Source organism: Vanessa tameamea, chromosome 13 (genome assembly GCF_037043105.1).
Source record: "Vanessa tameamea isolate UH-Manoa-2023 chromosome 13, ilVanTame1 primary haplotype, whole genome shotgun sequence".
In the NCBI taxonomy this organism is placed as follows: Eukaryota; Metazoa; Arthropoda; class Insecta; order Lepidoptera; family Nymphalidae; genus Vanessa; species Vanessa tameamea.
The window spans coordinates 6,761,756-6,787,445 of record NC_087321.1 but is presented as its reverse complement, the minus strand read 5'-3'; the positions used below and the strand labels follow the sequence as shown (position 1 = coordinate 6,787,445).

Genomic DNA, 25,690 nt, shown 5'->3' with positions numbered 1-25,690 from the left:
TTATCTAAACTGTTCCAGTTCTTGATAATATTTATTTTGATATCTCAAGGTCAAATTCATAGACTAAATTGTATCATTTTAGGTAGGCAGTTGCTTACTCAGGCTATTTTAATTTATGAACATAAACTGTGTTAAGTATGAGTGAAATTATGTTTAAACGTAATTTGACAATTATAAAGCGATTTAATGCTTATCGGTAAGTTTTTATAATTTGAAAAATATTAAGCAATGAACCTAGTAATCGTGTGCAATTATTTTTTTTAAATAACAGTACATGTTCTTATAATCTTAAACAAAAAATATATTTTAAGTTTAATAAAAATATCAGAGTATAAATAAGTGCTTAGTGCATGTGTGATATTAGTAATTTTATTCGTGTCCCTCGTACTGTAAAAACCAAAAAGTCATAGATTACTAACTATATTGACCATCAACAAAAAGTAACAGGCTTGGAGCTTATTCAACCGTGCTACTTTAATGGGGATTGGCGGATACAAAACTGACAATTTTTCAGTCGACCTCTGCAGTTTTCCTTACGATGTCTCTACCGCCGCACTGTACGATCCATTAATGCCGCAGAATAGGAGGTAGAGATTTGGTTCCTGTGAACTGTGAAAGCAATACGTGCAAGATTCTTGCGATTGATTAAAATACACTCATTGCAGTGTCCCCCGCGAACAGATAAAAAAAATATTTTAGTGTGCATTATTAAATCATACTCTAATCATAAATTACCATATTTATTTGTCTAAGTGTTATTTGTTTAATGTCACTTTGAACTAGTCGATTGGATACAAATGAAGATTGAGTTCAAGATCCGACTTAAAGACAGAATTTTGCAAAATTCTTTTTCAATACCTCTGTTCATTACGAAATGAAGGTTGCCTTCAGAATTCAATAATTTAATCGGTGTGGATAGTCCAAAAGGACAGCCGAGCCGAGATGGCTTAGTGGTTAGAACGCGTGCATCTTACCCGATATTTTCGGGTTCAAACCCAGGCAGGCACCACTGAATTTTCATGTGCTTAATTTGTGTTTATAATTCATCTCGTGCTCGGCGGTGTAGGAAAACATCGCGAGGAAACCTGCATGTGTCTAATTTCAATGAAATATGCCATATGTGTATTCCACCAACCCGCATTGGAGCAGCGTGGTGGAATATGCTCCAAACCTTTTCGTCAAAGGGAAAGGAGAAAGCCTTAGCCCTGCAGTGGGAAATTTACAGGCTGCTAATGTATGTAATGTAATAGTTTGTACATTTAATTATTTATTTTCAGATTATCATCGACGTTAAATATTGAAACTAAACCTTTTGAAGCAATACCAGGTTTATCCTCGTTACCTCTTCTGGGTCCTATACATCATTTTCTTCCAGGAATAGGTTTCTAATTACTTATATAAAATACGTTCATACATTATAATATGACTAATCCTAAATAACTTCACAGCTTGTTTATAACAAATTACAGGATCAGTTGGTTTTCGTGCAAATTTCTACGAGATATCAAAAGTTTTGTATGAAAAATATGGATCTGTAGTTAAATTAGATGGCGTTTTTGCTAGAGCAAGCATGGTCATCCTGTATGAGCCGGAGCATTTTGATCAGGTACAAACAAATATTGAGGAGATTATTTAAATATAAACATTAAAAATTGACATTATTTCAGATATATCGATCTGAAGATGTATTGCCATCGAGACCAGGATTTGAGACTTTACTGTATTACAGGACACAGCTAAGAAAATCCGTCAGCAATGGTATTTACGGCTTAACGGTTGCGTAAGTATCACTTGTTAAGTTTATTTTTGTCTAATATTGTATATATATGTTTTTAGTTGAAATGAAGTACACTGCAAAGACAAGTCGAACCTACTTCATAGTCGTACTATATTCAATGACTTTTAATTTTTCTGTTTTGATTAAGCGTCATTAATTTTTCATTATCGGATTCCGTAAAATTAAACTAAGTTCTACGAGTTCATTTCATTGACAAATTCGTATATTCCTCTTCGATAAAACAAATCAATGAATAATATTATAATTACTTTCGTTTGCCATTTTTTACGAAATGTTCATATCATATTTGAAAGCTATTTTATTAAATGTTTTTTATAGAGAAGGCTCTCAATGGCGAGATTTTCGTACCAAAGTTAATCCAGCTCTATTGAAACCAAAATTGATAAAATTATATGCACCAGTTTTAGAGGAAATTGCTGAAGATATGGTTGCAAGGTACATATGCGGTATTGTTGGAATTTGTATCTAATTTATTTTCTGGAAAATGCAAATATTTTTAATGATTGTTTCTATTACTGTATGATGCAAGTATCTATATAAATCGTTTATTTTTTATTTTATATTAGATTAAAAAGTTTACAAGGAAAAGGCAGTTATTTGGAGCAGAACTTAGATTTAGAAATGACGAAATGGTCATTGGAATCCGTGGCTGTTGTTGGTTTAGGGACCAGACTTGGATCGTTGGAAGACAATTTAGCTAATGACCATCCAGCGAGAATTCTTATACAGTGTGCTCAAGATATTCTAGAACTTTCGTGGAAATTGGAATTTTTTCCAAGTCTTTGGAGATATTATGAAACCCAAAATTTTAAGAAAATGATTAAAACGTTAGATTTACAATGGGAGTAAGTATCCGTTCCTATTTTTAACCTTAAGAAAACGATTATCATTTAGTTTACTTGAACTGAATGAAATGAATTATTAGAGGCAATTTCAGCCATTATAAATTTTAAACGAATACACACATGCAACATTGACAGTAAACATCATATTAATATCCTTAAATTTGTTCCAAATAATAATAAAATAGTGGATAATTCAGTTTTTAAAATATTATGACTATACTTCTCCAGGGCCAGTGTAAAATTTATCGAAGAAGCTAAAAGAAAAATAAATGAAAGAGGTCACGATGTTCCAGAAGAAGATAAAAGTATAATAGAGAAATTATTAGCCGTAGACGATAAGGTTGCTATAATGATGGCAAACGAAATGTTGCTTGCTGGAATCGATACAGTAAGACCTATTTTTGTTACCAAATATATTTTGGAAGAATCTATGACTAGTAAAATTTTTACCGATTACGACTTTTTGCAAGTATGTCTGGATAGTTACCATCTACTCATCACATATTCTACCGCTAAACCGCATTACTTAGTATTATTGTGCTCCGGTTTGGAGGGTAATTGAGCAGTGTAATTATAGACACAAGCTATAATTACACTGATCTACTCTGTTGTCGACTTACGGATTCAACTAGGACCTTAAAAGCGTTGCCACTATAATGGTAATTATTTTCAGGTGGCGTATACAACTCTTTGCCTTCTATACAATTTAGCCACAAATCCCATTTCTCAAGAAAAAATAAGAGAAGATATTAAATCATCAGAACAGAGTAATCGGTACCTCAGAGCTTGTCTCAAAGAGTCGTTAAGGTTATTTCCAGTATTACCGGCGAACCTTAGACGAACGACCAAAGAGCACATTGTTGGAGGATATTCCATTCCCAAAGGCGTACGAAATAATCTTTATTTTTATAATGTATTATATTCAATATACATTTAGAATTAATTTTGAAAATAATTATTATTAATTCCAGATCGATGTTATAGCACCAAACGAATTTTTATCTAAGATGGAAAAACATTACCCTCGTGCCAAAGAATTTATACCAGAAAGATGGTTAGTGGACAAATCAGATCCTTTGTATTATGGCAATTGCCATCCCATGATAACACTCCCATTTGGTTTCGGAGTAAGATCGTGTATCGGAAGAAGAATTGCAGAGATGGAAATCGAAATATTCATAAAGAAATTATTGAGTGACGTTAAAGTGACTTGGGAGGGCCCACCGGTTCAAGTCGTTACAAAAGTGTTGAATTCTTTGAAAAAGCCATACTGTTTTAAATTTCAATTGGTCTGTTAAGCCGATTTGACCTTGACACTAAAATATGTTTAAGATGTTTACACGTATCATGTTTATACAATCATGTATTTTTATTTAAAAACATATATATATATATATATACTTAATTTTAAGGTTTACGATATTTAGCTTGGATCCAGACTCTGTACATTGTCAGCATCTTCCCTCGATTCACTTGAAGTCTTCTATCGATTAGGTTTTGCTCTTCTACAAAACCAACATTTTTGAATAGATTTGATATTTCTTCTTGCGTAAAAAAATAAACCATAGTGTTATCTCCTCGTGCGTAAAAGTTATCAGATATACACCGGCCTTTCTTGAATCTTAACTGTGCTAAGTCGTATCTGCCATAGTCTCGGAAAACGACCAAACCGCCTGGTCGCAGATATTTATATATGTGTTCAATAACATTTGTCATCCTGAAACATTTAATAATGATCAACGAGAAAGAAAATAACATTATTTTAGTATGCAAATGTTAGATTTTATGTTCCGACCGGGATCGGGATCTGATCTTTGGTATTGAGACCGGTACCGCTAGCGGTAGCGTTGGCAAACTTGCGACGATGACTTTTTTTATTTGTTGGCTTTTTTGAGAATTTTATTTGTTGTTTAATGTAGATTTTTACTGCGTTATTTTAGGGATTTATATCTATGCAATTATTGTAGTAAAGAGATAATTATTCGTTTAGAGATAATAAGAAGAGGAGTAAAATTTTAAGTCAATTACCCGACATTATTCCTACAGTTTAATTTAATTTACATACATACATCTACATAGACATTATCTAAAATCTTATTAACCATAGGCTTTGCCAAATTTGATTTTTCAGAAATTCTGTTCTAAAGCTTCTTAGCTTGAGAACAGTGATTCATCTAAAAAAAAAAAAACAAAAAGAACAAACTTCCGTTCCATTCTTATAGCGTGCGGGCTATACTAGTTAATAGTATTAATATTGTGTATAAGTACAGCAATATTATACCATTTATAATGTGTCAAATACATATACGTATTTATACACATTTGTAAACATTCGTACAATATTCGTAATTAGTTAAATAATCATAATATTAATTAAATACTCTATACCGAATATTCCGTGTCAAAGCCTTGCGATTAACGAAAACATAGCGTGGAAACCTGCATGTGTCCAATAAAAAACTTGCCATATGTGTATCCAACCTAAATTGGAGCAATATGGTAAAATAAGTTCTAAACCTCCTTAAAAAGGGGTACAAGGCCTAAGCTCAGCAGTGAGACATACAACTTTTATAATACATCAATAGAATTTATTTGAAAAGATGTAAGTTTAATAAAATCCATGCTTTTGGCATACATTTGAAGTGGTTGTAGCATATTCATTGGTTAGTATTGCTAATATGGATTGTTTTCAATTGCTCTATTGTAGTACAAGAGTTAAACACTACTGTTACTATATTGATGTAGAAGTAATGTAAATAAAAGAGAATAGAACAAATTCTAAATTACTTACTTTGTCGGATCTATAGCTGATAAAACAAAAATTAAAACAATAATATCTAAAGAGTTCTCCGCAAATGGAACCTGCCAATCACTAGAAGTGGCATCCAAAACAAATACTTCACATCTCTTTGTATCATACAGTTCATTCTGTTTCATTATTTCTATAGCCTTTGATGAAAAATCACAACCATAAATAAATAAGTTTGGATCCTGACTATATTGTAATATTGGAAATATTGTGTTTCCTACACCACATCCAATTTCAAAAATATAGCGTTTAGAATTGTGTGCATCTTCATCATTATGTTTGATTCTATCCGGAGTTGATTGTTTACTTTCACCATCTGGAAATACTCTGACAGGAGCTGAATTGAAGTCAGGTGCTAACTCAGGAAACTCAGTGAATAGCCAGTGACGATCCTTAAAAAATCTGCAATGCATGAAATATATCTTTAATTGGATTGAAAATTGTTTTTATGACTTTGAAATACAGTAAATAAAATATTTAGTTTGTACAATTATTTTTTGTTTTGAGAGTAGTCAATAAATTGTTATTAAAATATATATTTTGATAAACTTATTGATAAAAATAAAAAACTTCTTACATCATCAACCCTTACAGATGTTATGTCCTTTGTGACTATTCAATGGCTTCCTAGCTTTTCAAACTTGAATACTGACATACAAAGTATTACTGTTTGGTGTGAGTGAGTAGTACCCACCAAGACAGTTCAGAATAAATGACAAGTGTGGCATTAATGATCCATTCTAAAGCACAAAGCAGATGTGATTATAATATTAAAAGACAAACATGAAGGTTTGCTTCCGCCAAATTTACCAACTAGATTTTATTTTAATAATGTTTGATAAAACTTCCTTGTTATAATAAAATAAGTAAGTCACCTGTTTTGGTGTATATCATAAAATGCATCCCAGTGTTTATTAGCATTTTCTTCTAAATCTTTTAGGCGATCTTCAGAAAATGTCACTGTTGAATTCAGCTCAACTTTCTCAGCTGCTGCCTTTTCTTGATCAGCATTCCACTGAACATTGTCCCTGTAATATAAAAAGTAGATTTTGTAAGAGTATTGTTTCTCATTTCTCCTTCGATTCAAAAAAGTCTATTTTAAATAGTACTCAATTTTGTTGTAAATTACTGTGTATATTAAATTAAGGCAAACACGTACATTACTATTTAAGTATACCTTTCTTTTCACAAAATGTTAATTAAATAATAATAATATGTACCAGGCATTAAAAAGATACAGTAGTTTGCTATCAGTAAGGTATCGATTACCACCGGGTGGTTTTTTCCTGTGTCTCGTTAGTTCCAAGTCTGATATACTTTTGTCTGGAATCTTAATATTTTTACAATATCTAATAGAAACATTGAACACAGTACCAAGCATTGTGTTTGAAGACCTCGTCCACATTTTCAAGTATTCTATTTCCGAATTGTGGTCTCTTATCTTCCATTAAAGTTTTTTAATGCCAATACTAAATATTATAAATTGAATATATAACCTAAAAAACAATAAACACGAATTAGTCAATAATCTGACAACTGTCAACAAATTTTCAGTGTTAGTGTCAGTTTCAAAGAGAATTGACGTCTGTCCTTTGACAATTTAAACTTTTTCAGTAAGTTTTCCCCTTGAATTAGCAAAGATATTACACAATACATCCTGTGATTAGATGTTGCTTAATATATTTTAAGGAAGCTACAATATCTTAAAGCTAAAGCATTTAAAAAGTAGCGTCTTAATTATAAAATTCTATTTCTGATTGATAGAATTAATGGACAGAGTAATTCCATTTAAAAGGAAAACTAGTTCTCATATAATGTTTTTTTTGTTTGTATTCGGTTGGCGGACGAGAAAATTGACCACCTGATAGTAAGTGGTCCAACCATTCCTTACATTACACCAATGCGCTACCAACCTTGGTAGCTTATATCTAATGACCCTTCAAACCCGAACACAACAATACAAACTTTTGGACCTGCTCTGTAAGTTTAAACTTTAAATACCTACATTTAGACAACTTAATCAACTCCAAAGCAAGTTTAAAGAACCGTGGGCCTGTTTTTATTTTGTTATCGAATGCGATGTTATTGCGCCATAAAAGACGTTTGATGCTGTTCTATGATTAAAGCAAACATCATAAAAACGATTCTTCGGGTCATTAACGATTTCCCACAAACGAAATAGCTGTGCGTTGAAATTTATATTGTCTCTTAAATAATGAAACTTTAGCATGATACGAACATAAAATATTTACGCAACAACGGTAGCAAGCAAATAATTGGAATGACGTACATATAAAGTTTCAAATTAAATAAGTCTGGCTAACGAAAGTTGAACCTAGCCAGGTTTAGTTTTGGTTTATTTAGGCTACAATATGCCTAGGCCCCAACTGCCTATCGATATAACAGATTTTTTCGTATTAACATTTATATCATATAGTATTAACTCGGCGGTGACCATGCATGCATGTATTGTTATTTATCTTAACTTTCCGCGTCTATTTAATATTTTTATAACAAAACAATTATTGACATTATGGATATAGATGTAATATTTTTTAATATATCGTGACCCAATCTACTTTGTTGTAAACCGAAGGCATTCTCGATCATCATAAAAAAAAAACTGTTGTTGAAAAAGAAATAAGGAATCGAAATTATTTATTTAACAATTTATTATAAGTAACAGAAAAATATATAAAACAAGGATAGATCAAGAATTTAATCAAACTTCGTATAAGTTCTGTTCGGTATAATATTATATATTTTTTATATTATATTGTAAAGGCAGACGGTTAAATAAAAGTTTTACACTTACCTTAGAAGGACCTTTTAATAGAAAGTGGTTTTAGAATAACAAAGACTATATGAACCAAGCCGTAAACTTGCTGTCTTTGATATTGTGCCTCTGATTACATTGGCTCATCCTTCAAACCAATGATAAAGCCAATGAGTGAGTGGGTCAGACGTACTTGCACAAGACCGTCCTTGAATATATTTCTTGATACATATCTTTTCTTATAATATTTAGAACCGTTTAAAAAAAAATATGTACCTACCATGGTTTTTTTATTACGTATATTCTAAATTAAAAAATATCCACTTGAACGAAGTTGTGAATAAAGAAAATATATTAATTAATTAATTTATTGACTTTTCCTCATAACAAATCCATTTATTTCAAGTGCAATTACAATATTTTATTAAAGAATCATTTTTATTTACATCCTACCTTTTATTGAGCATATTCAAAATTCCTAATAGTAAATTACTAATTTAACAAATTACGAAATTAAGCACCAAGTAATGGTATAGACATTACAGTGATTAGTAAAATAAATGTTTGTAATGAATAAAAACTATTTTTTTTATTTTCAAATATTAATACAGTCATTTCTAATAAAAGAAGCTTAATACAGGGCGTATTTGTTTGTAGTGTATCTACGTCAATTTTCTTCTAACACAATAAAGTCGTCTATAGAAGTGTTATTTGGCCATTAAATCAATTGGAATAGGTCTAGTGGTCTAGACTATACTATATTTACAGCAACGCAGTAAAATTTACTGGTTTCGCTTATTTCTTAGCCTTTACATACTAACTTTAACTTAAAGTATTTGCTTAATTGCACGAGGAATCAATTAAATTTAAAAGACGAGGAAAGAGGAAAATTTTTCGTGTTAACGTTTCTATCAATATGTTATATCTAAAAGTTAATATTGTCAAATTGATTTTTGATGATTGAGTCAAATTGATTTTATTTATTAATGAAGAAAATTTGATCGAAAGTCGATGATCTCGTGAAATGGTAGTTTCGTACAATTTATTTATGTATTCACATAACTTGTTTTCGAGTGGAAATTCGAGTGGAGTTCTCTAGAGTTTCGGAAGCAAATCCTAATACCAAATCCAAGCCTTTTTTCTGTCTATCTTTTACAGGGATGTATTTCTAAAACAGTTCGAATTAACAAGTTCAACCAGAATATTTGTAACTTTAGCCGCTATTATGACCAATAATATTAACACCATAAAGTATAAATCCAAGTGTGGCACGGAACCTCTTTAACCTTAAATAGCTATCGATTTCTTACGCCATTTAACGAGAAATGTTCTTAAAAATTTGAGTTAAATGTATTGTGACCTTTTTTTAGGAGTTCTTCCTATATTTCCATATATTTCCACTTTGTGTTCGAAGTGTGTAATAGAACATAAAAATCCAGATAATTTTGAAAACAAAATATTTACTACCTGCAGATATTTGAAATACAAATTATATTATAGTATTATCGAGACGCCTACTCAGTTCAAAGGAAGCCTTGATGCAAGCCGGGTTATGAACATTTGAATTTATCAACTTAGCCGGTGGTGTAGCGAGCGAGCAGGTATCATGTGACAGTTCTGAAATCGACTGCATAACTTTCTCGTAGCTCTAAAGTTAAAGTTAGTAGGTTTGCGCGCAAGTTATAGAGGTATGTACCTAGTCGCGCTCACAAGTTATGTCATTATATGCCTAAATCGATTGCTTTTGTGCTGTATTAAGGACTAATTTTATCTGTGACTTTGTCCACGAGTTTATTTAATTAACATGACATTTGGCTTATTTTAATTTATAAATTTCGATTGGTAATAACTATCGATACGGTTATCCGTTAATGTTTACGAGTAGTAAGATTTCATCATCACCATGTCGGCTTTCCATGCCCAGGTTACATTCCAGTGATGAATTAGTAAAAAATAAAACAAAAAAATATATACCTAGAACTTTTATTATATTAGGCTTATTATACGTAAATATACAAGCAGTTCACAGTTTTATATTATATTTAATTCTTCTGTATCAGTACGTCACTGAACCTCATAAACGGTTGAGCTAATTTTTATTAATGTTTTTATGTATGTGTGACTGGATCTCTTGGTAGCTTAGATTGGACCCGGTAGCCGTCGCTGTGATTCGGAGGCGGGCCTGAGCGATAGTTTGCAAAAGTAAATACTAGAGCAATATAATACTAAATGAAACAAAAGGGATAGGCAAGTTACCAGAGACTACTTATCCCATTCTCCGGAGAATATACAAAAAATAATTAATAAATATTTATAAATAAAACCAATTAGGTTTATCATATTATCACTATAATTAAATCTTAATAGGAACAAACTTTTGAGTATTTTTTGAATCACTGATTCAAACCGAACCGATTGAATTTTTATGTTACCGATTTTTATACATAAGAATAGACAAAAATCGGTAACACTACTCATTTTTTATTTAGTTGATGTAAAAATGTCTGCTGGATTTGATTATAGAAATGGATCATCGTAGATGCGCTTACAATTTGTGGCCGAATTAACAATATCAACTGTAAATGCAAGCAAAAAAATCTTTGAATATATATGTATATAAATGTTATAAATATTGTAAAATGAAAACAACGAATAAATAAAAAAATTATATCCTAAAACCAAAAAAAAATTCATGTAAAAATTATTCTAAAACATACTGTGTATATTGTAAATAACTAGTTTTTATTTTATAAGAAAATGAATTACTACAGAGAAAAATAATATTGTGGTTCTTGCCGATTTAAGTAGACGTAGAAAAAGAAAAAGGCATTATAAACGTTAGATGGAGTAAACCTATAATACAAGCAGGCTATTTCTAAACTAGACACCCTGCTAGGCTCCATTAGAGGACGGTGCGGGTAGGGGTTGCAGGGGGCGGGGATCTACAAACAATCCTCGCGGATATTGAACGGCGATGCGTTCGGAAATGCCTGCACCGCCGCCGGCTGCGTGCAACGGAACGTTCACGTCCCATCGCGGGAACAAACGTGTGAAGATATGTCCTCATTTTCATCTCGTTTGTATTCAGCTATGCCGAAAGGACAATGAAATACCTTCCCCGTTTATAAGCGCCTACCGTCATTTATAACTTGAGGAGAGATAATAAATTTTATAAGGTCCGTGAAAACCTTTATATAAAATTCGGTAAAAATACATTGTGCAACAAATAATTTAATTGTACTTAATAACAGAGCGTTGAGTACAGGTTGTTCACGGTTACAGTGATTATTATATTCTTTTCTATAAACGCGCCAACCTTTTCTTATTTCTTTTTGATATTTCTAATTATATTTTTACGATGTTGCAGATCTGAAATACCTTTTTGTAAAATGAATCTTTCTTCTTGGGAGGGTCTATTCAAATTCCCCTGGCTCTTGCCCGCTGCATCATTCAAACGCAATTAGCTCTTATACCTGTTTCATAAAAATATATTATAAAATGTGCTAATGCTTTAAGCTTTTAAAGAAGTGATTTTTTGGTTTCACTTTAATTATTGAAACAACTTTTTATATTATAATATTTTGTAAATTATATCTGGATTTTGACTGAGATGACGCCACAAGCACGTGACCACAATATTCGGGCAATTATGTTGAATTCAAGTGCTATATAATCAAAATATACAACAAGCACATTTAAATCGTAATTCATAGAAATTAAGATTAAATATTAAATTAAGTATAAAGTTGTCACGGAGATGGGTTTGAAATGTAGATTCTGTCATGAAGAACCGTTAAGAACTCAGTAGTCACTATTTTCCATAATTAAGTTGCTTAGATGTTAACAGATAACAATTCATTTATTATTTATCCAGAATATGAAAATGTACAAATACTTTTATTTTTTTATCATCTATTGATTAGTATAGTAAATAAAAGTATATCTTTATTTGTCGTGTTCATAAAATATTTGACACAATGTCGGACAAATAAAATTAGTGTTATATTGGATATACATACATAATATTGTTGTAAATATATGAGAAACAACTATGCCTATTCCAATTTTTTTGGAAACATTTCGAACCATTTAGAGCTTTAAGAATGCAAATAGTTCACATATCATTTTTGAAAAGTGTATACAGTATACCATATAAATAAACATATATATAAATAACTTATATTTGCATTAAAACCTTCTAACAACATTTTCAAGTCCTTTAATATTCGAGCCTTGGTCCAGATTATAAAATGCATGACGGGACTTCATGTAGCTTGTAATGAAGTAGTAGCTATGTGCTCTATTACTTACGACATAGATATTAGGTTAGGTGGGGAGCCATCTGTTGCGGTCAAGTGTGCTTCTGAAGTGGGATGAGCCTCCATCCTTCATGGACCCAATAAAACGATACGTACAGTATAATACTCGAGCTTTTACAAAGTAGAAGCAGAATAGATTTTATGCTTCGCTTTAGATGATAATAAATCTATGAGAAAAATGAATGAAGTGTTGATTTTATTACATGAACTAACTTGCATTAACAAGCGAGGCAGATATGTATTAGTCTGGTTATAATATTTGAATATGGTTATGATTTAGAATGTAAAAATTATATTATTGCAGTTAAGCTAATAATTGTGTTACAAATGTTCCTATTGTATATATTTTTAATGTTTCCACCTAAAGAAACAACACAAAGGCTAAATTTTTTAAAATACAAAAGTAAAATATTTATATGCGCATTAAAGTTGCTATCAATTAAATATTTATTCAAAGTTTACATATTTATCTTACAAATTACCCCAATGTAATTTGCACGAAAATATTTATTGCATGCCATTAAAACGTCTCTTAATGTTATTTGTAAGCTCAAAAGCGGTGCTAGGTTGATTTCCAAAGATTAGTGGGTCCCTTGTGCAAATGTAACTGCGTCCAGACATGGTATTTTGGCTAAGGTCCAACGTTATAGCTTAGTTATATGCTACAAGGGTACAGCTTCATATTAGACTGAACCTACATTGCGAATATTTGAAACCTAGTCAAAGAAACGTTAATATACAACTTCATTGTAATATACAAGTCATTTATATTCAGCCTACCAACAATAATGTCCGTCTGTCTAGTCATCAAAATATTGCCATATCATTTCTCTTAGAAATCTATTTAATATCTTCAGTCTAGCCAACTCAAAAAGAATAATTATGTATGTTGCTTATTTAAATGAAGCCAGTCCTTAATTTTATTTATTAGGTTACATAAACATACATACAAGATAATATAATAATATTACCAAACATTTTATATTTTTTAAAAAGGTTGTTTTACGCTATACTTACATTTGATGAGATTTTTTAAGAAAATCAAAAGATCGTGCCATAAAAAATTCAATCGTTGGTAATTGAGGCTTAGCAAAATATAATCGCTACTCATAATTACCGTTTCATACAAAAGGCAAACAGAACAATTGTTTCATTAGGCATAATTAATAATTTGTATAATTAAGATGATTACGCAAGAGTTGGTAGCAATTAGCGTCAGAGGGTGCTCCTCACAAGAGCCATCTGGCGGGTCTCCAGCGGCTCTCTTTAACACGAGGAGATTCACTCGTTCACCGATTTTACAATGATGATTTCACTTGAAAGAAATAAAATTGGGACGTCGTTCTCACTGTGCTTGGTGGCATCTTTTGTTATTTTCAGTTCGATAAAGTTTTAGTATATTTTTATATAAAAGGTAGATTTTGTTCGAGTTTGGTGTAAAAGACTATCTAAATATTACTTAGATGGCTTATTGTTACAGAAACTTATGTTTTATCTCAGACGATGAAAAACACCAGGACGTTAACGCAGTTTCCAGTGATAAATTATAAATGTTTCTATTTTTTGTATATCCCATAAATGTGTTAGGTGTGTTATGAGCCGAGCAAAGTTTTTATTTATAGGCAGCATCAAAACGAAATTAAATTTAAAATTCATTTTAAATATCTACTTTAAAAATGTTAAGATGGGCAAATATTTTTAAATTTATAGTTTACTAGTTGTTGTCTATGGACAATGGAGCTTCGCTCACGTTTAGGGGTAGGCCATCAGGTTTAAGTACATAAAAAATAGCCTATATATGTCCTTCCTTGGAATTCAAGTTTGCTTCATACCGAATTTCATCAAATTGAAGCGGTTAAGTGGTTTGGCCGTGATAGAGCAACAGAGAGACAGAGTTACTTATTCATTTATATATAAATATAACACAAGGAAAGTGTTTTATGTACAATATTAATAAACTATTTAATGTAGCGCTGTGCATATACGTTAAAATAAATGTTATTTGTGTTAATGCTAATTATAAATTTGTATCGAGGCTACAGAGGCTGCGGGATATTGACAAATATTTTGGATATGCCTAATCATGTTATTGAATCTGGCGTAGCTCCAGCGTAGCCGGTCGTAGCGAACATCGCCAGTGCTTCAATTGTACGCAATATTCCGTTTATGAACATTTTTTTTTTATATTTGTCAGACACTTTCTTTGGAACAAATAATAAGTAGTTCCTCTTTAATACAGTTTTCTCTATAGTTTTGGCATTACAACGATGGTAACTTTTACAAATATCAAAATTCTAGTGCGCTATTTTTATGACATTAATATAACTTTGATTTTTATAGGGCTTTGTTTAAGCCCGTCTGGGTAGGTACTACCCACTTATCATAATTATATTCTACCGCTAAACAGTAATACTTAGTATTGTTGTGTACCAGTTTGAAGATTAAGTGAGCTAGTGTACAGTGTACCACAGGTACAAGGGACATGATATCTTAGTTCCCAAGGTTGGTGGCACATTCGTGATGTAATGTTAATTGTTAAAAAAAATTACAGCGGCAATGTTTATGGGCAGTGGTTTATCCGTTTAGCAATGACATGAAAAAAAAAATATAATTTTTCATTCTTTTGCACATAAATATACTATGTATCTCCCATTAGGAAACTTTTTAAGTGGCGTGAGAATGTATGTGCAAAAGTTTAAATGGGTTCACTATTCTATATAGCATGGAAAATATATGTCCAGAACGATACCAATCGCGTCATAAGACAACGCACCTTTTTGAGAAAACTACCACATATTAAAGTTTACCGTACTAAAGTGTAACGTCTAAGGTCTACTTTCAAATCATTTAGTAGTTCGAATACTTTTGATCAAAATATATTTAAAAAGTTAAAACAAATTCTTTCTGAATATTTAATATTATTATTTCAACAGAGAAGACGAAGAGAAGGGGAAATTCATAGGCGTCTTCAAACAACATAAATTAGTTGTCATACATAAAAGAAAACGCTTCAGTTAAACAAGAACATGCTTATTCAGAAGCTTAAAAATAAATTCAAAAATGTTTCATAGTACTTAGCATATCGAAAAATATAAAAAAAGGTAACTCTTATACACGAAGTCTAAATCTACTGAACCAACGTTGATGTATCTTGACTTTTATGATAATCATTAATCTGAATACAATGTTAGGAAACAGAACAATATTGAAAAACAGTCAACACGCTTGGAATAAATATTAGGAGCGTCGGGCTGTATACGGAAGCGGTATACTATGTAGCGTCATTATGCGAATATGTTAAATTATTGTCTGATATTTTGTTTGCGTGTAAAGACAAGACAGTACAAAAACACGAGACAGTGTAATTTTTAATTCTATTTTTGACAGACGATCAAATCGAGTTCGTACTTACGAAAACTCTTGCTGCACAAGATTATTTTTACATCAATAAATCATCAAACGTGATATGTAAAATGTCATTATATCCCTTGTGTGACTCACTCATCTTGTGAACACTCGGATCAGCCCTAAGGTGTTGAAGGTTGGACGGTGTATAAAGAACAAGAAGTATGAAGCATGGAAGCAGATTGATTGTTTAATGAGGTTACCTATCTCTTAATTTATTTGCCTTTTATCGCTTCAAAAACGTATCAAATCCTAACAACTCATTTAATGTGGTATAATGTATACTTAACCTAATAACTATCAACCTACCTCTAAGGATAAGTTGAAAAAGGGGTCACTCGATTTGGAACACATTTTAAACGCATTACGTAAGTATAATCAGCAACATGTGGCTATTGTCTATGGCCAGGCCACAGCCGAGTGCGTATGGAGTGAACCGCAGTGGTGAAGTGGGCAAGCGTGCAGAGATCGAGTGTCTGGCGAATTTCCAAACTGTTCCGTCGCCCTCTAAACTGCCGCTGTGTATCGATTTGACTCACTGAAACTATAATTTTTGGTAACAACGTGTGGAGATGGCGCAAACAACGCGAACTATTCTTGCTGTTGTTCGTCGTGTGAGGCTTAGTTTAACGACTGTTACTGCTGTTGAGATTTGAAGTGCAGTTTTGAATTTTCAAAGACAGTCAACTCCTCGAAATTCTTCAATGGACTTTTGAATTTTAATGGTTGTTATTTTTCCCCTTACTTACTATGATGTTATGTATTTATATTTATAGATATTTTATAGATTTTTTTTTCTAGAAATATTTAAATGCAGACTTAAAAATCAATGATGTGTTACTCGTAATTGTAATCGTACCTCAATCTTAATAACCTGGTACGTAAATACCTGTTTTCTGAACGTATTTTTTGTCAGAATTAAATGTTCAAGGTACATTAAACTGTTAAATAAGACACGTCTATTTGAGTGAATGGTTTATTCTAACTGAGCGCACACGTTGACAACTACCCTATAATATACTTATAAAATTAGGAACACACCACCTCCACCCTTATACTAATAATACACTTTCAATTTTTTTGTTGTAAAAACTTTTTTTATAATAAATAAATAAAAAAAAAGAAGATATTATAACAACAACTTAACAATAGTCTTAACTAACGGGGCAAAGTATGGCAGTACTTACCTAGTACAATATTTCAATCAACATTTATTGAATACGGTTTCTCTTAGCACATTAACGTAATAAAAAAGCAGATAAGTTTAATTGTGTACATATAAAAGGATTATACCTAAAAGTGCAAATACGAGTACCATATTTTTTTTTATAAATTTTTAGCTCGATAACAACTAATCAATCTCGCCGAACCCATATCGAACTGGTGGTTTCCGGACTCGCACAAACCGACGATATGGTGACCGACTACTACCAGGGCTAGGCTGTTCCCTTTCCTCCGACACATTTGACTCGTCCACGGGGGCGGTGACCAACGAATCGCTCGCCTCTTTGGGTCCTGCTGTTGAGTTATCATTGGTGTTTAAACTGGAGCGATTGTTATTGTTGAGTGGCCTCAATAATCATACCGGTTACCCATTTATCTACGCCCTTGTACTACCGATACCAGACGAGCTCTCCAGCTTCGAGCTGGCGCTGCGCCCCTCCCGCAGCTCGCTCGCTGCGCGCCTGTTGCTTTGCAACTCGCGAGGCCCTTTCCGGTTTTAAGTTATCTAGTCGCATCCGCAAATTACGCCCCTGCTAAATTTTTGCTGGGCTATCCCCGGTAGTAGGATGTTCGGTATTTCTATATGCTAAAAGAAATCTGTTCAACGCTACGGATACTTCTAAATTTTGTTTAAATGCTTTGTTTATTACTCTCTTGCATGTTTTGACCGCATTTTCAAGGGCTCCGTTTGAGGCCGGGTGATAAGAGGCTGAGAAAATATGTTCAATAGAGTTATGTTTTAAAAAATTCTGAAACTCAGAACTAGTGAATGGAGGTCCGTTATCACTTACTGTTTGCCTAGGTATACCAAACCTTACCCAGAGGTCTCGTAGTACAGAAATAACATCACTGGCTGTAGTTCTTTTCATTCTGATGGCTTCTATCCATTTCAAACAAGAATCGACTACCACTAAATAAGTTACCCCACCTATAGGACCCATAAAATCCAAATGGAGCTTAAACTAAGGGCGTGACGGCCCAGGCCACGAGCGAGGGGCCTGCCCCGGAGGCGCGTCAGCCGTGGCCGTGCACACTGAGGCGGCACTCCGCCTCCACGGCCTCGTCGACTCCTGCCACCACACATAACTACGAGCCAAGGATTTCGTTTTGACCATGCCCATATGTGTATCATATAACTCTGAAATGACTTTATTTCTACACACCACTGGTATAACTACCCGATGACCCCACATAATACAACCAAGTTCGGAGTATAATTCCTTCTTCCGAGCAAAGAAGGGCTTTAATTGTTTTATGTCTACCTCTTGAGGCCAGCCATCTACTATGAAACTTAAGACGCGAGCCAAAACAGGATCACTGTAAGTTTCCCTTCTTAAAATATTATAGTCCAGCAGCATAGCTTCGGAAGAAAAATGTAAGTACGTTTGTTCAGGTTACGGTTAGGTCTACGTCTATAACCTCATTTTTTTACGATTTAATTAAGCGTGATAGTACGTCAGCTGTATTTTTGTCTATTCTTACGTATTCAAATCATACGCTGACAATTTAATTGCCCAGCGTTGAAGCCTACTCGCTGCCGCGCTTGGGATACCTATGTTAGGTCCAAAAAGACTAACCAAGGGCTTGTGGTTGGTCCGGAGTATAAACCTTCTACCGTATAGATAATTATGGAATTTTTCGATTGCATAGACTATTGCCAAAGCCTCTATATGGATTTGACTACAGTTAATCTCATGAGCCGTCAGAGAACGTGACGCGTAAGCTACCACCTGCTCGGGCGCGCCGCTCCCCGCGCCGGCCGCGCGCTGAGCCAGCACGGCGCCGAGCCCCCTGGAGTTGTAATCGACGGTTACCACGGTTTCCTTTCCCATATCAAAATGTGCTAAGGCTGTCGAATATCCTAACATTTTTTTTACTTGAATAAAGGCTGTGTTTTCTTCTATTCCCCATTTCCAATGTTTACCTTTTCTCAAGAGGTTATAAAGTGGTGCCAGATGTGAGCTTAAATTTTTAACGAATTTTCCACAAAAGTTAACCATTCCCATAAATGACTTTAATTCAGTTACATTATTCGGATGGGGCATGGAATTGATTGCTTCCACCTTATCCGGATCGACACGAACACCGTTTGCATCGATGACAAACCCGAAGTATTTAACCTGTTTTAATAGAAAACTACATTTATTCTTTTTTTTTTTCAGACCATTTTGTTTTAAAATATCAAGAACACGTTATATTGTGTTCAAATGGCTTGTTAAATCTGTATTTTTAATTAAAATAACATCGTAAAAAACAATAACGTCTTTAATACCCTTAAATAAATGCTTGTGAAAGATCTAGCTTAGTAAAAAAAATATTACCACTTAGATTGCTGAACAAGTCTTCCATTTTTGGAACAGGATATCGATAAACTTCCAGAATTTTATTTAAGGTTACTTTAAAATCAGCACAGAGTCTCAAACCTCCGTCCGGTTTCCGCACCACGACCAATGGTGTTGCCCAATCATATTGCTCCAACGGCTCAATGACGCCGGCGCGTAGCATCGCATCTAGCTCCGCGTCGACGCGCTCGCGCAGCGTGTACGGCAGCGGCCGCGCGCGGCAGAAAATCGGTTGCGCACCTTCGCGAATACACAGATCGGCTTGACCACCCGTGTACTTGCCCAATGTGCCGTCAAAAAGGGTTTTATGCCTAGAAACAATTTCAGTAATCACATTGTATTGAACTTTGTTACCTCCTAAGCAATGGTTCGGAACTGAGCCTACAAGTATACATACTGGTATTTGCAACTCCACTAACCACTGACGACCCAAAAGAGTGGTCGTTCCCTTCTCTAATATATATAGATCTAATCTTTTTCTTACTTTAGTATACTCCACTATCGTTTCTATAAATCCTATAGGTTGGACAATGGAGCCATCATACAATTTGATATCTAATGAACAAGGTATTAGTGGTAATTGGCTAAAGTTTTCATAATAAATTTGCTTACTAATACAAGATAAGGCGGAACCGGTATCAACTTCCATTTCTAACAAACAATTTTGAACTTTAAGTGTTATACGCACCGGTTTATAATTACTTAATGACATTTGATACATGTTTTGTTCACTCGAGTCTTCCGATTCGCCGTTTTCGTGTTCGTCATCTTGCTCACTCATCAAGGGTACCGGTGCTCTCTGTTGTCCGGCACTGGACGCTCCGCGCTGCCCAAATGCTCGCCGACCGTGACCCCGCGCTCTTCCCCTTGCACGCCCTGTGTTGTTCACGTACCCGCCGCGTGATTTCGTAAACTGATAACTACCAGCTGACTCTGCCTATTCAAACCTTTTCGCACGATTAGATTCATGTTTTTTAGGACACATCCTCCTAAGGTGACCGATCTCGTGGCACATGCACTCCGTAGCTTTATGTCTGTTATCGCCGCATTTTAGACATTCGCTCAAAGACATTTTATTTATTCTCTCGGTCCGGGCTACGCCTTCAACAGCGCTTGCATCGAGCTCAGCCGCTTCTAATGACAGCGCCAACACTATCGCTCGGTTGTAAACAATGTTTTCTTCGGAGAATAATCGTTGTCTAATCACTTCACTTCTGAGCCCACAAACCAGCTGGTCTTGGAGGTTCTCGTCTAAGGTTGCGTTGAATTCACAATACCTTGAAAGCTTCTTAAGTTCTGTGACGTAAGCTGCTATTGATTCATCCTGAAACTGCCGCCGCTGCCGAAACTTATATCTTTCTGATAGAACCGACGGGTTAGGTTGCAGATGTGCTGATAACAACTCCACTGCCTGATCTAACCCCAAGGCTGATGGTTTCCTAGGGCTTGCCAAGGCTGCTAATAAGTCATACGCTTCTTCTCCCATGACCGAAATTATCGTTGGTACTTTTAAATCATCCGCCACTTTGTTCACAATAAAGTACATATCTAATCTTTCCACATAACTTAACCAGTTCCCAGATTTCACATTAAATTCACGGATATGTCCGACCGACATTTTGTAAAATTAGTTTTTTTTTTCCTCGTTGGCCTCTGATAAATAAGAAACGTCTATTTGTATGAATGGTTTATTCTAACTGAGCGCACACGTTGACAACTACCCTATAATATACTTATAAAATTAGGAACACAACATAAACAAAAATATAATAATTCTTTTCGAAAATGGTGAAGTCTAAACGGCAAGCAACACTTGACTTGTACATAATAAGATTCTTTTCTTAGACAATAGAAAAGCAAAGACAGAAATAAATTTTACAGAACGTGAGTATCCGAAGCTTTACCTGTAGTGGGCGAAGCATAACTTCAAGCTAAGTTCACAATAACGTCACGTAAGTGTCAAAAAATATTTCAATTGAAAATAAAACAGTTTTATTTTTGATAAGAAAAAAAACCATACCTTATAAATTTAAAGCTATGTTAAATGATTAGATTGAATATTTACTACAAAAGGAGAGTCATTTTGACTATAACTTCGAATCAATATAAAATGTATACTTTAGTAGCTTTAATTTTGTCCCGGAATTACTAAGTTTCAATTGGATAATTAATTATCTTATTAATTATTAAATCTTCATTCATGTTGCCGAGTAGTCTCTAATTTATCTTTATAAAGTATTTAACTTATAGTGTTTTTTCGTAAGAATAATTTGTTTAACCTATTTTAGTTTACTTATTTTTGCCTACATTAAAATATAGAAATGTTTTCAGTGTGAACTAGGCGTAACTGCGAAACAGAGGTGCGGTTAAAAGCAGCGATATAATTTTGCAAAGGAATAGCGCTTTGTGTCTTTTATTATCCTCTATTGTATTGATGTATTAAAATTTTATTGAAGTTTTCACATTTGATTCATTTTTAAATGATATTCTAATAGACCATATTCGAAATTCGAAATAACACATTTTCCAAATTGTTTTACACGAATTGATGCGTACGCTAATCTTGTACATTTTTTATTCCCTGTGACTATCGATACTCTATTATAGTATATAGTTCATTTGTTAGGCAATGTTTAATTTTACCGGATAACAAGGGTATACTATGCGGGGCCGTCAGGCTACCATCCACAAACTAGTTGTTCTACTGCCAAATAGTAACACTTGGTATTGTTTTGTTTTGATTTTAATTTCAGTGAGCCAGTATAAACAAAAGCAGATGGGATATAATTTCTTAGATGCCGTTGTTGGCGGCGCAGAGACGGCGTAAGAAGTAGTTTATTTTTCTTACAGTGTCAGTGTCTATGGGTGAAGGTTACCTCACTAATAGTACGCTCTTTCATTACGTGGACCGTTCACTCAGACACACAAATAAAACCAGTATATATATATAACTGTAACAATCATATGAAAATTACTTATATAGATTTAGTACAAAACTGACGACTGAATATCAAACAATAATTATGGAATTTCATATAAGAATGTAATTAACGATAAAACATTCGGAAAAATGCTTCGTGGTTTTTATTTGTATCTGTTTTTCCAAATCAGTGATAACTATTTTTATATAAGGAAGTAAATGACCTTTTAATGTGTGAGGCTGTTTATGCTTTAACATATTACTACGAATGACATTGATTACTAAAACAGGAACAGTGACAAACATTGTATAAACACGACGAGTAAAGATAAACCGACAGCAACAACTTTGCGAAGTCGATGCGATCGTTCTCGTTGCAAGGACATCACCACGATACAAATACTTTCCATTAAAATAATTAAATTGCATATTAAAGGATACTTTATTTTTATACGTATTTTAATTTCTCCACAGATGTGCTGTCCGTGTCGATGTTATTTCATATTATTTAAAATTGTTATTTTAACGTGAATTAAATTTTTCAGCGGCGACTTAGGTTTATATAGCAAGTTATAAGCAAACAGTTATATTATATGTTTTACAATAAGATTACAGTTATGTTGTTTATATATAATACAATACAATTATCAATTCGTGAAATTTAAATTTCAAATCGATAGGATTTTGACTTATAATTAATTGACTTTTAGAATTGTAAATGATATCGTTCGAGTGAATAATTAAAGAACGCACCCGTGTTTATGATGAACGTATATAGTTATGATATATTTGATTATATTATGTATATTTATGTATATTATGATATAAAATTATGTATGTATATATATATATATATATATATATATACAGCGAGTCCTTGAGATAGGCCATCGTGTAGCAATTTGGAGAATAATATTATATTCATTAAAATGACGATTCAAAATTTATTGTCCTTCGTTAGGAAACATAGCAATGTGAGGCTTTGGTATTTTGCCTTTAAATAATTACATACAGTGGTAGACGAATGTTGAATTAAGGAAGGATTGTTAACTATACAGCCAGTTATTTCTTTTTTGTGATATAGGTAGGCGGAATGTGGTAAGTGGTCACCATCGCCATAAAAAATGGCGCTGTTGTTTGCGGATAGAACATTTGATGCGTGGGTGGCACCTACCAAAATGGGCTTGCACAAAGCTTTACTACCAAGTGAACAACAACATAAATATCAAATTATTAATTTGAATTTGATGTATTCGATTTTGTCAAATAGTTTTATTCGTTATTATTTTAGTACCTGTAACTGGTTGGACGGTGTTGAACAAATAGAAATTAGTGAAGGAGACAAAATAAACATGTAGATTTCCTCCCTGAAGCTTCGCTTACCGTCGTATTCGAAATTATTTATAAATACTCAGGATCTTGACTATTTTATCAGAGCCAAGAAGCACAGTGATTCGAACTCTTGGATATTGAGCGAAGACTGCGAGTTCAAAACTAGGGGACGTACCAAATAATGTTCTTGTGCCTGCCGTACCTGTGTATGTCGTGGTAAAGGAAAACATCGTGAGGAAACCTATATAGTTTGGATGAAAATCTGCTTCATGTGTATGCACGTACTCACATCAGAGCAATATGGTGGATAATCTCCAAAAACCTTCACCTCAAAAGGAGAGGAGTTATAAACCCAGCAGTGGGACATTTGCAGACTGTTATATTTAAGTAGAAGGTTCCATCAACCGGCACGTTGTGGCTTACAAAGATAAGTCAACCAAGTGTAATTACACTTAGTTCAATTTCGGTAAAAGTTTGTTAATCAGGAAGCAAGAGTGGCAACATCACGTTATCGAGATTGTCGCCTGTACCCCATGGCGACGGGGTTTTAGTTTACTTTGAACTCCCTTTAGGAATATTTGCAATCTCTGATCAAACATTATATAATTTATATATGGGTGTGTATTTCAAAATTGGATGACTGGAGTTTAATTTACTGGTTCTAAAATAACGATGAAATGGATATCATAACAAATTATCCAGAAATCTTGAATTGAATATCATTAAATGACAAAACAAAAACATATATTACATTACATGACATTAGTTCACGTATCCATAAAGTTAGCTCTCTACTAAATTATCGATAAACATGTTTTGAGAATAACATTTTCATACGAAAAGCTTATGTCGCCGTATAAAGATTTTTACCCTCTTTGAAATTTCATACGTCTTTTTTAATAAATTTTAATACCTTCTATCGACATTAAAGACGGGAGAGTAGGTACGCGCCTACGTGTACTCTGCACATGGTAATAATACATCATGTGGCTAAGCACACAAGAGGACCGCAGTATGTATGCACGGCTATCCACCGGCTATAACTTGAGTAGCCAACTTTGTCGGCCAGCGGTAAAACTTAGTTTTTCATTTAATTTGCCCGAAACGAGTGCAGCTTACAATATTTTCAACGCTCGCAACTTTCGACTCGGGCTTTCGTTATAAATTTCATAGTTAGTGGCAAAGTGTAATGTACCTTACCTGGGCCACCTCGAAACCACCCTGCTTTTAATATATTTAGTGATTTTAGAGCTTAAAATTATAGTATTTCCTTTGAATACAGAATGTATTTTTAACAAGATTTACTGTCTCCCGCTCTGAGAAATTTAAAATGTATGTCGCTTCAAGTGACTTGGAAGCAGAAGTCGAGATAGCGAACGGTTTCCTACAAACAAGCTTAATGCTGTGAAGCGTGAGCGCACGCCTCAATACTGACGTCTGCATTCGGCGTGCGTATGCAGTTCCTATGTGGAATGTCTCGCAAAGCCTTTTTAGTACTCTACTCTGGCTGAGGCTCGTTCCGGCAGACGATAAGGACTGATCTGCGGAAGACAGCGGTGCAGCGTGCAGCAGACGCGATCGATACTGCAACGGGCCCCACCTCTCGTCCTCCCCGTGCCTCCTCCCAACCCGGCGGCTGAAACTTTCGCGATAAGTACGGAACTAGCGCGTGGCGTACGCAATGCAATATTGTTAGCCGGTTACGAGTCTGAAACAGCGGATATTAAGGCTACAGCGACTCTGCCGTCCTGTTTTTACATTGTGCCTGACTTTTAAATGAATAGTTAAAACTCAGGCACAGTTATGTGCATTGCACTAATTATCTTAGCTCGAATACTCGTTACGCTAATTATACGCAAACAGAACAACGCACAAGGCGTTCTTAGAAGATTGATAGTAAATTCGAATGACTAACGAAGT

The 25,690-nt window shown here is 33.7% G+C and overlaps 2 protein-coding genes across 3 annotated transcripts; one reads left to right on the top strand and one right to left on the bottom strand.

Moving 5' to 3' along the window:
- Positions 1-48: 48 nt before the first annotated feature.
- Positions 49-4,039, top strand: LOC113397910 (cytochrome P450 CYP12A2-like). The gene is made up of 9 exons (XM_026636441.2): positions 49-196; positions 1,278-1,381; positions 1,470-1,606; positions 1,668-1,780; positions 2,117-2,233; positions 2,365-2,643; positions 2,872-3,031; positions 3,317-3,529; positions 3,615-4,039. Exons 1-9 carry the CDS (start codon positions 138-140, stop codon positions 3,939-3,941), a joined length of 1,509 nt encoding a protein of 502 aa, XP_026492226.2. The 5' UTR covers positions 49-137; the 3' UTR covers positions 3,942-4,039.
- LOC113397911 (tRNA N(3)-methylcytidine methyltransferase Mettl2) lies at positions 4,022-6,947 on the bottom strand. Of its 2 annotated transcripts, none has more exons than XM_026636443.2 (4): positions 6,827-6,947; positions 6,328-6,480; positions 5,435-5,854; positions 4,022-4,360 (listed from the first exon to the last, which is right to left on the bottom strand). In XM_026636443.2, the coding sequence occupies exons 1-4, from the start codon at positions 6,898-6,900 to the stop codon at positions 4,051-4,053; spliced, it is 957 nt and encodes a 318-aa protein (XP_026492228.2). In that variant the 5' UTR covers positions 6,901-6,947; the 3' UTR covers positions 4,022-4,050. The 2 variants fall into 2 exon arrangements, with proteins under 2 accessions (XP_026492228.2, XP_026492227.2); XM_026636442.2 differs by having other exon boundaries at positions 6,673-6,941.
- Between the last annotated feature and the right edge of the window lie 18,743 nt (positions 6,948-25,690).

Coding starts and splice junctions, on each gene's coding strand:
- LOC113397910 (XM_026636441.2), top strand. CDS start 138: ATGAGTGAAATTATGTTTAAACGTAATTTGACAATTATAAAGCGATTT. Junction 1,607..1,667: donor AGCCGGAGCATTTTGATCAG/GTACAAACAAAT, acceptor ACATTATTTCAG/ATATATCGATCTGAAGATGT. Junction 3,530..3,614: donor GATATTCCATTCCCAAAGGC/GTACGAAATAAT, acceptor TATTAATTCCAG/ATCGATGTTATAGCACCAAA.
- LOC113397911 (XM_026636442.2), bottom strand. CDS start 6,857: ATGTGGACGAGGTCTTCAAACACAATGCTTGGTACTGTGTTCAATGTT. Junction 6,481..6,672: donor CTGTATCTTTTTAATGCCTG/GTACATATTATT, acceptor TTTATATTACAG/GGACAATGTTCAGTGGAATG. Junction 4,361..5,434: donor TCAGCTATAGATCCGACAAA/GTAAGTAATTTA, acceptor TAAATGTTTCAG/GATGACAAATGTTATTGAAC.